The following is a 17,585-nucleotide window of genomic DNA, read 5'->3' on the forward strand; positions in this document are numbered from 1 at the left end:
AGGTTCCCTTTATTTTTTCTTAATTTTGTTATTTATTTATTAATCTCCTTTGTCCATTCTTCTACTGGGTTGCTTGAGGTATCCTGCTTTCTGATTTACAGAAACTCTTTGTATATTTGGGATACCAACCCACTGCTATTACTCATGTTACAAACAGTACTGTGTCTTTTATCATACAAAGCTTTACATTTTTATGTAGACTGCTCTATCAATTTTCTTTCTGGTCTCTTGAATTAGCAAGATCATCTACACCCCAAGTTTACATTAATATTTTTCTATATAGTCTTTAGAATTTTGGTTTTTACATTTAGAACTTTAATCATAGGCTTTATTTTACCATATGAGGTTTGCTAATTAAGTTTGTGAACTTGCCACATGCACTGACACTGGCAGCACTGTACAAAAAACTCAGTAAGGTCGCATAGCTGTGTTTGTGTTAATGTGTGGCTGTGCCTTGCTAAGTGGCATTCATTATTGTTATTGCTTGTTTTTGTGTGCTGTCGCAAGAATGTCCGGGCTTGAACTAGAGCAATGAACAAACGTTAAATTTCTTGTTAAACTTGACAAGAGTGGAAGTGAAATCAGGGACATGTTAGTCCAAGTTTATGAGGATAATGTCATAAAAAAATGGCAGTATATAAATGGATTAAACATTTTTCTAAGGGAAGGGAAAGCAGCACTGATGAAGAGAGGTCAGGATGGCCAGCAAAGAGGAGAACTGACAGAAACATTGCAAAAACTCATCAAATTGTGTGTCAAAATCATCAGCTGATTGTGAGAAGCATGGCAGGCCAAATAAACATTGACAAAGAAACAGGAAAATTTTAACCAAAAATCTTGGCATGAGAAAGGTACATGCAAAATGGCCCCAAAGAAGCTCTTGCATCATGACAATGCACCAGCTCACACAGCACTGTCTATGAAGTAGTTTTTAGCCAGCAAGCAAATAACTGTGTTGGAATACCCTCCCTACTCACCTAATCTGACTCTCAATGACTTTTTTCTTTACCCAAGACCGGAAATGTTGAAAGGAAGACATTTTGATGGCATTCAGATCATCAAGGGTAATACAGTGACAGTTCTGATGGCCATTCCAGAAAAGGAGTTCCAAAACTGCCTTGACAGGTGGACTAGGTGCTGGTGTCAGTGCACAGCTTCCCAAGAGGAGTATTTCGAAGGTAACCGTAATGATATTCAGCAATAAAGTATGTAGCACTTTTCCCAGGATGAGTTCACGAACTTAATTGTCAGACCTCATATGGCAGGAAAAAGGGCTCTAATTTTATTTTCTTCCAAATGCATAGCCAGTAGCATTTATTGACTAATCAACCTTTCTCCATGATGTAAAGACTTCAGATTTCCATATATAGTCACATAATGTTGTTTGGCCACCACAGACCATATATACAATGGTGGTCCCATGAGATTACTCTACAGTATTTTTACTGTATATTTTCTATGTTTAGATACACAAATACTTACCATTGTGTTACAACTGTCTGTAGTATTCAGTACCGTCACCCTTTAGCTCAGTTGATCTAGGACATATTACTTAACATCGTATAGGTCTGTAGTAATAGGCTACACAATATAGCCTAGGTGTGTAGTAGGCTGCAACCCCTAGGTTTGAGTAAGTGTGCTCTACAGTGTTCACACAAAACCAGAATCACCTAACAATGCTTTTCTCCGAACAGATCCCCGTCACTAAGCGACGCGTGACTGTACATAGATGCAGCAGGTGCAGATGTATGTATGTAAGTCTGTATGTGTGTATACAGCTGTTTCATTTTCTCCCACTGCTCTCTAATCTTGGTAACACCATAGAGGTAGGTCAAAAGAAATCACTCACCTGTCCCTCTTCATCAAAAGCCATGACCACCACAGCAGCTCCAAATTTCTTAATCCTCCTCGCCTTCTCCAAGAAGTCATCCTCTCCCTCCTTCAGACTAATGCTATTGACAACGCACTTCCCTTGGCAGCATTTTAGCCCAGCCTCAATCACAGCAAAATTGGAAGAGTCGATGCACAAGGGTACCTGAGATCAAAAGGGAAGAAAATTACAGAGAAGCCAAAGTTACCATAAACTCCCTCCCAAGGGCCCCCAAATATTCCTTACTTCTTCACAGAGAAACAATAAACAAATAATAGCAGTGTATCAGTGATTGGATTTGAATATACTTGGTCTTAAAGCCTAAAATATTTGGAGTAATTTCAGTCTTAAAAGGGATACTAGCCGTGGACCAGGAATTTACAACTCAAATATCATAATTAAACATCAGAATGGAATCAGTGAGATCAGTTCACTGGCTTCAGTACCAGTTTACACAGTCAAGCGCCAAAACCCTGAGGCAAACACCTCAAATAGGATTCAGACATCCCTCATCCTAGCCTCATGAGCTTTGGGAACAAGTACCCTCTGCCAAGCTATTCAAATAATCTTCCCTTTTAAAAAAATCAAGTTTCAGTCTGAAAAAAAAGTTTTAATATTAGAAAAGTAGAACTACTCAACAAACGCATACAACTAAAATAAAGGACAAAACTAAAATGTGCAAATGAGAATAGGCTCCTCTTTAATTCATGCTTCTGTTCCAGGAAAGGTAAAAGGAAGGGCTTAAAGAAGGATTAGATTGGTAATAAAGAAATAAAATGGATCAGATGATCTAGGCCACATTATTTAATTAAGCCATTCAATAAATTAATAATTAAGTGACTACCATGCTAGGCCCCAGACAGGGACAATGGTGAGGCAGACAGGTCCCTGGCTTCATCCAGCTTATGAAGATAAATGATTCAACAAGTAACGATATAAAGTATGGTAAATGTTAGAGCACAAATGAAGCACAGACTGCAATCAAGGCATATTTCAAGGGCACCAAAGCCAGTCTATGAAGTAGGGAGGGTGGAATTCAGGGAATACTTGCCAGAGCAGGAGACACTTTGAGAGGCTGAGGACTACAGAATGAGTAATGAGAGGTTTGCTAGAAAAAGGGTCAAATTCAATGAAAATCCCAGATTAATGTTTTAACGAACTTGCTGATGGTTTGATGTCCCAGTCCTACTGGTGAAAACGTGTTGGTAACATATTTTTATGCTCTACCCCAGTTGGTCAAAAGATGGCCTCCAGGAAGTTTTGATGATAGGTCAAAACCAAGAAAGATAAAAAAAACTGTTGCAGAAATCAGAACACTAATAATCTTTTAAGTTACATGGGGTCCTTCATGGTTGACAAGAAACTTTTGTCTTTACAATTCATGAACCACAAAACAGGCTTGATTATCCCATTTTAGAAATGAGGAAAGGAAATAAGGTTGTAGTTCATCAACTTGCCTGGGACTATAAGGTAAGTCCAGCCCCCTGTCCACTATTAAACTAATAAACTGGCTCTACCTGATTCAACTGACTTTGAACAAGTCATTTAGCTTATTTGTACCTTAAATTCTCAAAATATTTACTTGTAGAAGAACAATGAGACTTTTTAATTAAAGAATTTTCAGACACAAATGAATGATGGGTGAACATAATTCAGTTCTTACCACAAGACTTCTAACTTAAGTAACAAAAAGCCAAACCCAACCTGAAAAATGCAACTCTGAAAGCACTAGGAAGTTTCTTTAAAAACAAAAAAACTTTGACTGGATACGGCAGCTCATGCCTATAACCCCAGGACTTTGGGAGGCCAAGGGGAGAGGACTGCCTGAACCCTCAGGTACAAGACCAGCCCGGGCAACTTGGTGAGACCTCATCTCTACAATAAATCAAAAAATTAGCTGGGCATGGCGGCACGTGTCTGCAATTCCAGCTACTTGGAAGGCTGAGGTGGAAGTCACCTGAGCACAGCAGGTCGAGGCTGTGGCGGCCATGAGCGTGCCACTTCACTCCAGCCTGGGCAACAGAGTGAGACTCCAACTCAAAAAGCAAAACAGCCGGGCTCAGTGGCTCAGCCTGTAATACTGTGCCTTTGGGAGGCTGAGGAGAGTGGATTGCCTGAACCTGTGGGTTTGAGATCCGCCTGGGCAACTTGGCGAGACCTCATCTCGACAATAAATAAAAAATTAGCCGGGCGCGGTGGCGCGCGCCTGTAGTTCCAGCTACTTGGAAGCCTGAGGCAGAAGGATTGCCTGAGGCCAGTAGGTCGAGGCTGCGGTGGCCGGGAGCGGCCACTGCACTCCAGGCTGGGTGACAGAGTGAGACTCCAACTCAAAAAAAAAACTTCAAAAACCACTCCTCAATACAAATGTAATGGCAGAGAAACAAGGTAAGATTTTTTTACATTTTTAGAACTCATCTAAAAATGTTTAAAAGACACAAAAATTTACTTTCACCTTTTAAAGAACAGATGTAAAAGCTGACATAATATCTTTATTTAATCTTATTTTATATTTCTGTCTTAATCTGATAAGTCTAAAAAGATCTCTTTTTCCTGTTATAAGCAAGAATTAACTGAGTTCCCTTGTCTATTGCAGAAGTAATTTGGTAGGAACAGATAAATATATCCTTCAGAGGTGTGAAAAGTAGGTTTTCAGTCTGTTGAGACATCTAAGGAGACTCAATCAATTCTCATGACCAATCACAAAAGTCTCGGAAAAAGCCAACCTGAAATACACCTCTCTCCAAAATCTGCTTTATGTTGAAGAGGTTATCATTAATTGAAAATGCTGACAGAAACCACTGTGCTTCATTGTAGAAAAACCAAAAACCAGTTAGTTCTTGAGTTGACAGATCAATGAGAAAATTGACAAAGTTAAATAAGTGACAAAGCAAATTCCCTTGATAAGTATAAACTTTGCATAACCTTGGCAATGTCAGGCTCGGAAGCAATTAAGTTGCAAAATCTGGTCATTGCACTTGGACCGTCTAGCATGCCATCATCCATGTTGATGTCCAGCACCTGGGCTCCCATTTCCACTTGCACCTTGGCCACGCTCAGGGCTTCCTAAGAAACAACGTGAGAGGAAGCAGCATTAGGAGATGACTCGAAAGAAGGATATCAAAGCAATCCCTTGCCCTCCCCAGCAGTCCTTTCAAATTACACACTACCTAGTCAGGCTTCCTGACTCTGGGCTTGCTGTCCACCCAGCACTCATTACAGATGAACCTTTCTTACACATTTCTTCCATTACATCATTTCACTGCTTGAAATCCACCAGGCTGTTTTCCTACCATGAAGAATCTAATCTCCTCAGGGCAATCAAGGTCCTCTGATGTGATCCCAACTTCCCACTTCTGGACCCCAAGTCCATTTCCAACTCTGTGCCACAGATCATGCTGTTCCTTCTGCTTGGAACAGTTCTTCCCTTCCACATTGTTTAAAACCCAGCTCAAATCCCACCTCCTCCAAAAAAGTCCTTAGAGAAACCATCCCAAACTACATAACTCTTCAGTGTTTGCCAGAATTGTTCACTGCAGGCTGTTAATGGGAGTTATGTGAAAAAAAATGTGAGCTAAATAAATTTCTGCAGGTTTTTATACCAGAAGGCTTTTTCAAATATTTTAATATGCTATTATATACTGCAATCTTTGCAAAACAGAACATAATATGCAGCATTTCCCACTTATGACTATTTAAGAAATACCTTGCAGGATCATTGTTCCAAAAATCTTATGTACTTACTCTGAACTATGCGGGACAAAATGTATATGTTCAATATTATTTTCTAACCGACTGATATGCCAACCACTGTTTTAAGTCTCTAATATAAACCACGGTGTAATAAAACAAGCAAGGATAAAATCAATAGTAGATGCTGATGCTGTCTTGATTTTTTTCTTAGCCCAAGAAAATCAAATAGAAATTCTTAGCAGTCACTGTGATAGAATAGGCATGAACCCTCTGGTATATGCTACAAGAAAACACCTTTTGTAACGAGATAAGGCTGCACAGAAAAAAAGGATTACAATTATATTCAGCAAATTAAAAAATGTTTTTCAGTATCAGTAATAATCTAGATAGTATAAAGAACAAAAAAGTATGTATCACAATCCTTGTTCTTGAAGGGTTTACATCTAGGTGGGGAACACATGACATAGGCACATAAAATAGAACCGGGCACCGCCATACAATATGTGGGTCAAATGCCAAGATAATTTAAACATCCAGAAAAGGGAAAGATCTCTATGAATCAACATGGAAAAAGCTGAGAAGGAGAGTCTTCAGTCGACCAATGGGTATGCACTGGAGGAGACAGAGAGGAGACAGATAGTAAACAGAGGTCAAAAGACACGGAAACTGAGGCAGAGACGAGAGGATTACCTGAGCTCAGGTGTCCAAGAACAGCCTGAGCAACATGGCGAGACCTCATCTCTACGATAAATAAAAAAAAATCAGCCAGGCATGGTGGCACATGCCTGTGGTTTGATCTACTTGGAAGGCTAAGGTGGAAGGATCACCTGAGCCCAGCAGGTTGAGGCTGCGGTGGCTGTGAGAGTGCCATTGCACTCAGCCTGGGCAAGAGTGAGACTCCAACTCAAAAAAAAAAAAAGACCTGGAAAATGGAAAAGCCAATATTTGACTTGTCTATTTTAAAAGTCAGAGAGTAATAGCTTAAAGGTCCAACCTTCCCAAACAAGCTCGGAGAGGTAAAGTGACCTGTTTAAAGACACACGGGTTGAACAAGAAGCCAGGACTGCAATGTCTTTCAGGTCAGTGCTCTTTCCATCAAACCCCAGACCCTGAGGGAACACTAAGACGTGGAAAGCTAGACTCTGGTGGAGCCACTTCCACCTATCCCTCTTGCTTCTACTGCCTCCTCCCACTGTTTTCACGGGACAGAGATAGCAGGGAGGTTAAGAGCACATGTGTGGCAGACCTGGGTTCTATCATTTACTTGCTGGAAAACATCAAGTAATTTAACCCCCCAAGCCTCCTCATCCGCATTAGTAAAATGGGGCTGACAACAGTACCTCTCTATCTCCCTCTGTGAAGATTAAACGAATAATGCTTAGCACAGTGACTGGCATATAGAAAGACCTTATTAAGTGACTGATATTATTACTTGCATCTGTTTGCTTGTTCCAAAATGCTCTCTGCTCTCAGTGCCAAATCCATCAACTCCAAGAGCTAAAAGGACACCATAAAATGGGCATAACAATCAAAACATAAATAGAAACACCACTAATGAGGAACACTATATGACTACAAAGGCTCATTGGCACTTCAGAAGGAACAAGTGAGAACAAAGGCATAGAGGCAGAAGCAAGCCTCCTGGAAGGTTTGGAAGGTTGATCAGGATGGGAAGGTAGTTTGATACCTAAGTGAAGAGGATAGAATGACAGCCCAAGGAGTTTGAATTTTATCCTATATACAAAAAAAGTCAGCCTGTGAAACTTCTGACCTGAGGAGGATCATGATGAAAGCATATAGTGGCAATGGACAGCAAGAACAAAGGGAAGAGGACAGACGGGAAAATGGTTAGGAACCAGGTAACCAGGCTCTGGGAATGTGCCCGCTGAGGGACTGAGAGGAAGACACACCTCTGAGGGATGCTATCTGGTAATAATCAACAGGTCTATAAATGGTGATAAATGGGTCCTTTCCTTGTGGGAAAAAAACAAATTTGCTCCGATACTGGCTTCTGGAAAACCTCCTAAAGGCTGCAAAATCTTAAGGTGAGAAAAACTGGATGATAAAATTGATTATCATTAAAGCCCAGACTAGGCCAGGAGCTGTGGCTTACAAATAATCCCAGTGTTTTGGGAGGCCAAGGCAGGTGGATTGAGTCCAGGAGTTTGAGATCAGCTTGGGCGACATAGGAAGACCTCCACTCTACAAAAAATAAAAACAAAAAAATTAGCTGGGCATGGTGGCACATGCCTATAATCCCAGCTATCTGGGAGGCTGAGGCGGAAGGATCACCTGAGCCCAAGAAGTTGAGGCTGCCAAGAGCTATGATGGTCGTGATCGTGCCACAGCACTCCAGCAGGTCAGACTCCGACAGGAAGGGGAAGGACATGGGGGGGCGGGGGCAAGACCAAATTCCTCCATTTTGAACTTTATATTTGCATAAGAGAAAGAAAATCTATCCAGGTGTCTTGGATAGGCTCTCTGTGGATTAAATTTTGCTCATCCAGAGTGAGCTTAAAAGCACCATGGCTAAAACTAGCATAACAAACTTGCCAAGGCAAGGGCCTATTTCTTTTTTGCTTGTTTGTGTGTGTTAGTCTATAGCTAACAGGATCAATCATATCCTCATCAGTCAGTGTTTGATGCGGTCATGAGGAACTGAATAGGAATTCTGTTGGCTTTTCCTTTCTTTCACTAGAAGGATTTGTAAGAAGCCAAAATGAAGACAGCATTCTCACATTTTTTACTTATTTCAGGATTAATAGAAATAGCTAGAATCTAGATTCCTCCCATCTCATCCTACTTCATGCCCCAAATGCAGTACTTTTTAACAAATATTGACAATAGCAGCTTCGATTTTTCAAAGCCTTATCCTCCCACAAGCCCAGCCTGCTGCAAATACACATTACCGTCTTCTTACACTTCCTAGCAGCTCTGCTAATAACACTATCAAAGGCAGAGAGCTGTCTCATTTACATGCTGTCTAGCCAAAGACATGGCAGACGCCTCAGGGGTCTCATTAAGATGCTCACTTCATAGTTTCCTGCCATGATGAGTTTAGCAAACTTCCTTGATCCCGCAACGTTACAGCGCTCTCCAATGTTAACAAAGTTGGTGTACGGTCCAATCCTGAAGGGCTCTAGACCTTAAAAGGAGAAGCATTTTGAAAAGTTTCTGAAAATGCATTTGGATGACATCAGACAGACAGACACAAAAGTATTCAATAAGAAAGAAGGCAGTGTGCCACAGTGACTGAGTAGAGAGGAGATCCAATGTGGAAACAGGACCACAGCCTTCTCCTCCAGGGAGATTCAGACACAACCAGGGCTATTTGTTATAGCTACATTTACAACCACAACTATTTCAGGGATTTTGTTGCAAATATTCCTAGAGGGCTAAATCATACCATCTCTTTGAGCAAGAAAGAAAAATTATCATCATAAACCTGGTTTAACTAAAAGTCTGGGGCAAAAACCTAGAAAAAAGTTCTAATCACAGCACTGCTTCACAGTTGTGCATTCAGATACCAGCATGAAGCTAGCTGGAGTAAGCTTTCCTGATCCCACCGGCAGTGTGTTTAGAGTTTTACTCCACCTCTTTGATCCAAAAGCCTAGAACCCATAATCAGTAAAGTTGAACCTGATCATAAAGAAAAACTCAGGTTGAGACCTGGGAGACAGGAGTCACTGTGGCAGACCCAGAACCAATGCACTGACTCAAGGTAATCTAGCTGGACTTTTGGCGCCTATTTCCTTCTCTGCCAAGGAGAATAACATCTCACCTGTTACAATTTAGGGACAAATATCAGAAAATATAATACACGGGAACATATTACACCAAGGTAAAAACATACAGTGTAAAGTATTACCATAGGAAACACTCAGAACTATTTTTTGTTTTACTCATTATGTTTAAAGTATTAGGAAAGGCAGTCTCATTGGGGGCTCTGGGAACAGACAACCTTGAGTTCAAATCACTTACCTGATTAAACAATCTGGGACAGCTTCCCACACAACCTCTGAGCTTATAAAGTAAAAACAGTAAAGCAACTGCCTTATAGTATTGTAAAAATGAAACAGAATAATGCCGATAAGCACAAAATAGGCACCCACAATTACAGCTGTCATTGTAAACAAAAGAAAATAGCTTTTCAGTCCTTTGCCATTGGTTAAGGAAGAAACAGACATATGAGGAAGAGGAAAATGATAGAAACTGTGTGATTATCAAACTATTCCAAGCCATTTGTTCACTGACTGAGATGATCACTTTCCACAGTTTGGGTTTATAATCTCCTTTCCCAATGGTAATGATCTTCATGGCCTCAGCTTTCCATGCTAGTCTCAGGGTATCCCTGATCCTCAGTCTGATCCTGAAGTTCACAGAACAGGCAAGCAGAGATACTAAAGAGTTTCTGTGTGACTTCCCTAAAAGCATCTTACACAAAGTACTTCTGATCTATTATGAATGTGAAGTATCTGATACTAAAACCACACACCTCTCAAGTTTGCAATTTCTAAAAGAATAATTTCAGAAAGTGTGCTTGATATCACTCTTTTAAAATCTAATTAAGCCGGGCTTGGTGGCTCAGCCTGTAATCCCGCGCCTTTGGGAGGCTGAGGTGAGTGGATTGCCTGAGCCCGCGGGCTCGAGACCCGCCTGGGCAGCAAGACCTCATCTCTACAATAAATCAAAAAATCAGTCAGGCGTGGTAGCGCAAGCCTGTAATTCCGGCGACTTGAAAGGCTGAGGCGGAAGGATCGCCGGAGCCCAGCAGGTCGAGGCTGTGGTGGCCAGGAGTAGCCACTGCACTCCAGTCTGGGCGACAGAGTGAGACTCCAACTCAAAAAAAAAAAAAAAAAAACTAATTAAAGGTGACTGTTTAAAGCAATTTAGCAAAAGCACATAGCATTAAAACTGGGAGCAAAAGAATCATTTTATTCTTACATTTTTTTAAAAAAACCCTACGTAAACGGCTATCTTAATTTTGGCAAAGGTTGAATGTTTTCACTGTTAGTGCTTCACTGAAGGAATGCACAACTTTAAGATCAGAGGTGAAATAAATACATTTTCTTCCTGCAAAAAAAGCACTTTTTCAGGAGGAAGAATATCATAAGCCATAAATCTTACTTCTCCTAATCTCACCCTCTACCTTCCGGAGTATACTTTTTAAAAGGCTAGCTTAATCATAGCTGGTATGTTGATTAACCCAACTTTACTCACTAAGTGGAATTATTTCTGTGCTATGTTCTGATAAAAAAAGCCAATACTACTTTTGCTGTCATTTATAATTTATTTCACTTTTCATAGCATAACATAAGAAACAAAAATATTTCAACTTAGAGAGATGTTAAGTCCTATTAGGGAATATAACTCGCCATTTGTGTTATTTGCAGGTGCTCTAATAGTCATACTTTTTTTACTTAAAGTTACTATCTAATACCTCATAAAGGATTAAGGCAAAAATATAAAATTTAAAGTTATTTTCCTAACAGTTGGCATGATGACCTATTTTATTAATGTTCCTTGCTTGAACATCAAAATTCATGCTGAAAAGGGAGGCTTCCTACCCCAAAGGATTGTTGAGAACCAAACAGAAAATAAAAACCGTAAGTCTTTATAAAGTCCTAAACACATGGCAAATATGCACAATAGAGATAGGATCAATCACCTGGGCCTTGATTCACTCCTACCCTGAAGTGGATGTCTTCCCACTCCACCCCTAAAAAAACATAGTTGCTTGGTGCAAGCATCACTACCACTTAGATAAAACACACTATATATGTTCTAAAAATGGTTTCTGAAATCATGAACACCATGCCTCGATGACTTACCAGACAGTAACATATGTCCTTCAAAAACAGTGGCAGGTGGAACTCTAGGCTTACAAATTTTCACAGCTTCAGCAATTTTCCTGAGTTGAAACAGAAAACACCATATCCGTTAATTTAGAATAAAATAAATTTGGTGAAACTAATCTCATTTAATGAAACTAATTTCAAAACTAATTTTAACTATGATAGTAAGTCTATTTAACATTACTATGCATATAATTATAGACCTACTTCCAAATGTGAAGCAATAATTATGCCCTTTAGTTTTCTCAGTAATGCAGAAAATTAATCTATAAACTTTAACTTTGATGTGCCTGCCCATCAGCTATGTACTGGTTTCATTGCTTTGCCTTCAGGGACATGAACTGAGAGCTATCTGACAGTTTGCGCAAATGCAAAAGCAAACCTTCTTCCCACCTTCCCCATATCCACAGATGCCCTTGATTCTGTCAAATCCATCCACAAAAAGTCATTGCTTCCTACTCAGTATCTGAACAGAAGAAAGGCCTCACCTTTAAGTAGGAGGAACAGATGGGGCAGAGTGGCTAAGAGTAGAGAGAATTATATCCTGTGGATCTGTTTTTACTACAGTATACACATTGTAGGGAGGGTACAGCAGTAAAGCACTAAAACTTCAAAATAATTACCCCTAAAATTTTTGTATTAGTCATTCACACTCTCTTTAACCTTATCAGCATCAATGAATCATGTCTTTGATCAGCCAGAAAAAATCTGGCTACTCCACTGAATTTGTAAGGACCAGTAAGAATTGCTCTACTCTACTATCCCCAAATTAGTATAAGGATGTCTATGTAAATGGAGCAAATATAGACAGATATAAATATGAATACACACATACAAATAATACACACAAAAATCTAAAACATTTCCTTGTTTTAAAGAAAATTAAACCTTAAAAATTAAAAGAGATGGTTGGTGATCCAAAGATAAGCCATATTTCACTATCGATAGCTTTCAGATATTACTTAAAAGCTGTTTTAGGCCAGGCTCGGTGGCTCAGTCTGTAATCCCAGCACTTTGGGAGGCCGAGGCGAGTGGATTGCCTGAGCCTGCGGGTTGGAGATCAGCCCAGGCAACTTGGTGAAACCTCGTCTCTACCATAAACAAAAAATTAGCTGGGTGTGGTAGCGCATGCCTGTAGTTCTGGCTACTTGAAAGAACTGAGGCGGAAGGATCGCCAGAGTCCAGCAGGTTGAAGCTGGGGTGGCCATGAGTGTGCCACTGCACTCCAGCCTGGGTGACAAGTGAGACTTCAACTCAAAAAAAGATGTTTTCAAAATTATATTTATTAAGTGTCTATCACAGAAGTCAACAAAAGCAGTGAATCATTGGTAGGTAATTCAGTAGAATGAGCATATACACAATGAAAACAGACTTAGAACAGTGAAATGACTGACTAGCTCAAAGTATGAGCATGAGTCACTCTAGAGAAAAAACAAATATAAACAGTCCTAATATGTGTTCTATTTCACTACACACCAATCTTGCTATAAGCCATAAAACTTTAAGGAATTAAACACGGCCATGCTCTTGTTTCACACCCTTACTTCATATACTCACTTAAAAATGTGATTTAAGCAACTACTGTGTGTGCTGGGCTAGGTGAAGACATTTCTCTTGATCTCAAGATGGCTGTTGTCTTACTGTCTTTTTCTGAGAGATTCTAATAGAAAAATATATTTGCCCTCAAGAAATATGAGCTGCCCTTTCTGAGCATTCGACTATTACTCAGGTATTTAAAACAGAATATCATTCGGCTGGGCACAGTGACTCATATGCCTGCAATCCCAGCACTTAGAGAGGCCAAAGCGAGAGAATTTCTTGAGCCCAAGAGTTCAAGATCAGCCTTGGGGGCCGGGAGTGGTGGCTCAAGCCTGTAATCCCAGGACTTTGGGAGGCCGAGGCGAGATGATTGCCTGAGCCCAGGGGTTCGAGACTAGCCTGGGCAACTTGGTCAGACCACGTCTCTACAATAAATTAAAAAACTAAAACTAGCCAGGCATGGTGGCACATGTCTGTAATTCTAGTTACTTGGAAGGCTAAAGCAGAAGGACTGCCTAAGTCTAGCAGGTTGAGGCTGTGGTGGCCAAGAGCATGCTGCTGTGCTCCAGCCTGGGCAACAGAATGAGACTCTGACAAAAAAAAGAAAGAAAGATCAGCCTTGGCAACAGAGTAAAACCTTGTCTATAAAAAGACTAAAAAACAAAAAATCCCCCAAAAAACTAGCTGGGTGTAGTGGCACCCATCTATAGTCCCAGCTACTCAAGAGGCTGAGGTGGAAGGATCAACTGAGCTCAGGAAGTCGAGGCTGTGGTAAACTGTGATAGTGCCAATGCACTCCAGTCTGGTCAACAGAATGAGACACTGACCAAAAAAACAAAACAAAACAAAAGAAAGAGTATCATGATATCTGGGATTTGCTTTACAATAGTTCACAGGGGAAAAAGTTGGAGGGTAGATAAAATAAAAATGGCAAAACGTTGAAAATTATGGCAACTATGTGACAGGCACACAGAGGTTCACTTTATTATTTCTCTATTTTATTTTTGGAATTTTGCATAATATATAGGTATTATTAGCTTGCTAGGGCTGTCATAACAAAATACCAGATGACTTTAGCAACAAAAATGTATTTTCCCACAATGTGGAGGCCAGAAGTGTGAGTTCAAGGTTTTTGCAGGAGTAGTTTCTCTTAAGGCCTCTCTTGTGGCTTGTAGATGACGATCTTCTCCCTGTATCTCCACATGGTCTTCCCTCTGTGTGTGTATCTGTGCCCTCTTCTTATAAGGACACCAATCACACTGGATTAGGGGCCATCTTATGACCTCGTTTTACTTAATCACCTCTTTACAGGACCCATCTCTAAATAAAGTTACGGAGTTGGGACTTCAACATATGAATTTTGGAAGGAAACAATTCAGCCCACAGCAAAAGGTAAAATATTTTACCTTTTGATTATTACCTGATATGATCTGGTGTCGTACCACAGCATCCACCAACTATATTGACCAAGCCATCCATAGCAAAGTCCTGCATTTAGGAAGACAAAGTTTCAGTGAGTTCACCTGAATTCTAAACTCAGTACCGCCAATTTAGCATCAAAGTCACCTACATTTCCTGAATAACTAAGACTACACTAAAAAGAGAATTTAAGATATTTCACTCTAGACGTAAAGATTTCATATGCCCTATCATAAAGATGAAAGCATCGCTCAGATGCTATGAAATCCTTTATACCACTTGAAGTGAGAGATTTATTTGCCTACTTAAAGATATTAAAATTTTGTTCTCCATATACTAAGCTGAATGGATATGAGCTGGAAAATATATTTTTAAATAAGACATAAAATGAGTATTCACTTAAAATTTAAATTAATTTTTAAAATTTTAAATAAAAATTCAGTTCGTGACACTGGCTACATTTCAAATGCTCCAATAACTACATATGGTAGTGGCTACACATTGGACAGTAAGGATCAGAATCTAACTATAGACTAGTGAATGGTTATCTGGGAGAAAGTCAAAGAACTGAGAAGTCAGAGTATTTGAAGGATCAGCTTCATAAGATAATGAAATCTTAAGAAGTCAGAAATAGTTTAGGAGAGAACATCAGTGAGACAAGAGCTAAAAATTCAAGGAACGGGGGAAAAGAGATCCAGGGGTTAGCAGCTGAGTGCAACAAGGAGCAGCCCTGAGTAGGTAGCATGGCAGGTATATGAGAAACAGGGAAAATGATGGAGGTGACAATGAGGTGGGGGTGGGAGGACAGCTACTCCCCCCCGTAAGTAGTCTGAGTGATATAAGTGGGGAAAGCCACAACTCGGGAAGGTTTCAGAGGAAGCAGCATCTCAGAGGAAAGCCAAGCCTGAGTTAGTTTGAGGTGGATCTTGTCCAACAGCCACCAGTGTCAATTTAGGATAAGGATGCTGACAGCTAGCTTTTGCCTGTGCCTCTACCACTTTAATTCAGAGTTGCAACACTGTTCTTTGTTATATAAATATTGGGCTTTCCTTAGGGAATATTCTACTTCTAAAAACTAAATCTAAACATTTCTCTCTCTGGTTCTTAAAAACCCAAGTGAAAGAGGCTCCCTGACCTTCAGGTGCATGGCCATCATAGAAGGCGTTTCATCATAGTCACCAAAGGTGTTGGGAAGACCTGAAAGGATATTTCATCCATTACTGGAAACTACCTTAACAAATATACATCACATTTTTGAAGGCCTTAGGTTAATAGATACAAAATTTAACATTTACATTAAATGCTGATCACTTGCAAAAGCAAATAATGATATATTTATATAATAAAACACAGAGATAACATACCCCCTCAAAAAAAAGAGGAAAACAAAATTCACTACTTCTTCTTTCATTTGAAAAGATTCACTGCTATCCAGAACAGAATGCTCCCACCCTCAGCTCCTTCCCATAAAGGAAATTCATAGCTGCCTGAGGGAAGGGGGGAAATGCTATATATCCTTTGAACTAATGAGCAACTAACACAATTATAAACAAAAAACAACCAGTCTCCCTTCAAAGAAATTTTCCCAAGTAAGACTTTAAGCGTGAACTATCCAGTTTCCGGTTATGCTTATCATTCCCTTTCTGAGGTTATCTTACTTCTGGTGGGAAATAAAACATATTATGCATTAAAATGTATATCTTCGGATAAAGAAGGAAGAAGGTTGGAAAATGATTTTTAGCCCTAAGTGGCTAAGCAGTGATCAAAATCAGTCACAGGGAAATCTGGTTAACCCAGAGCAAATTACCAGTGTTTAACTGGATGGTTTCAGAACTGTCTACAAGTACCTTCAGAACATTTACATATAATAAATTACAAGCCCCAGCCCTTAGAGAAGAAAAAGGTAACACCACACAAGATTCTTCTTTGTTCTTCTGCCAACAGAGTGAACCAGAGGAAAAGGGCTCTCTCTCCTCTTCTCTGCATCCATCTCTCCAGTCGTGTCCACATGACAAGCATTATCACCAACGGCAAGGCTCTGAACAGTTAAGTGACTAGGCTCATTCCCAGAAGTTATGTCCTATATGAGCCAAACTGTTCCTTCAGATCTAAAGGGAAACACTGGTCTAGATCCAAATAGTCTTCATTTGGAAAAACCCCTGCTGAGTGTCAACTCTATCCCAAGACCTGCCAAACAAGCTCTTTCAATCAAGATCTGCTACCCCGTCTACCCCATGTCTTATGCATTTACGTTTCCCCATGTGTGGTGTCCTTAAAACACACACCTGCATTGGGATAACAGAGGACATACGCTGTTGAACATTTTCCAATTGTTTCAATAAAAGGTCTCATTTCAGCTGCACCCAGAGCACAATTTAATCCAATGCTGGAAAAACAAAAAGAAGATATTAGAAGCATCATCTCTCATTCAAAATATGTAAGCACGTAACAGTTATGATATATCTAAAACCAAGTAAATAATCAATCACCTACTTCAAAGCATCTTTACTCAAGTAAAAAGCTACCTCAGTGAGGCTCCCCACAGCACGAAATAGTTGTGCCCATATCTCCAACTTCAGATAATCTTACAGCTAAAGGACTATATGATGTGGCTACTTAAATAAGTTCACAGATTGGTTAATGGTATACTGTGGGAAAGAAATGCCAGCAAACACTGCAAAAAAAGATCTGACCTGAAAGCAACACTTAAGGGAAAGGAAAAGGAAAATCCTAGAAGTAGAAAGAACATGAAAAGATAGAAGGATGCTGCCCTGGAGACCAAAGACCAGGACTCAGTCCCTGCTCCATAAGTGGAGTCCCTGCTATTTTGCAGTGGGGGCCCTGGGGTACTTCCAGAATTCAGGCATCAGTTACGAAGCTACTGGACTATGTGATCTCTTATGCTTTTATATTTTACGTTTTTCTTTTACTATGGCTCCTAAGTACAATGTGGTATCCTAGACTGGATCCTTGTATAGAAAAAAATACACTGGTAAAAAAACTTGTGAAATCTGAATAAAGTCTAGAGTTAGTTAACACAGATTAAGTATCCCTAATCTGAAAATTGAAAATCTGAAATGCCCTAAAATCTGAAACTTCTGAGTGTCACATAATGCCCAAAGGAAAGGCTCACTGGGCCATTTCAGATTTCAAATTAGGAATGCTGAACTACTTAGTATAATGCATACATTCCCAAATCTGAAAAAAACCTG

General features: G+C 39.9%; 1 protein-coding gene across 2 annotated transcripts in view; it reads right to left on the reverse strand.

Annotated features, from left to right (window-relative positions):
* MTR (5-methyltetrahydrofolate-homocysteine methyltransferase) overlaps positions 1-17,585 on the reverse strand; it is a 111,441-nt gene that overhangs the window by 63,954 nt on the left and 29,902 nt on the right. For both annotated transcript variants that reach the window (XM_021708197.1, XM_021708201.1), the window contains exons 9-15: positions 16,659-16,759; positions 15,509-15,570; positions 14,375-14,442; positions 11,392-11,471; positions 8,593-8,705; positions 4,793-4,933; positions 1,850-2,035 (exon numbers count right to left, since the gene is read on the reverse strand). In XM_021708197.1, coding sequence (XP_021563872.1) covers positions 1,850-2,035; positions 4,793-4,933; positions 8,593-8,705; positions 11,392-11,471; positions 14,375-14,442; positions 15,509-15,570; positions 16,659-16,759 — 751 coding nt within the window. The remainder of the gene's footprint in view (positions 1-1,849; positions 2,036-4,792; positions 4,934-8,592; positions 8,706-11,391; positions 11,472-14,374; positions 14,443-15,508; positions 15,571-16,658; positions 16,760-17,585) is intronic.

Source organism: Carlito syrichta, unplaced genomic scaffold (genome assembly GCF_000164805.1).
Source record: "Carlito syrichta isolate Samal-C Ts95f unplaced genomic scaffold, Tarsius_syrichta-2.0.1 Scaffold56983, whole genome shotgun sequence".
NCBI classification, from domain to species: domain Eukaryota; kingdom Metazoa; phylum Chordata; class Mammalia; order Primates; family Tarsiidae; genus Carlito; species Carlito syrichta.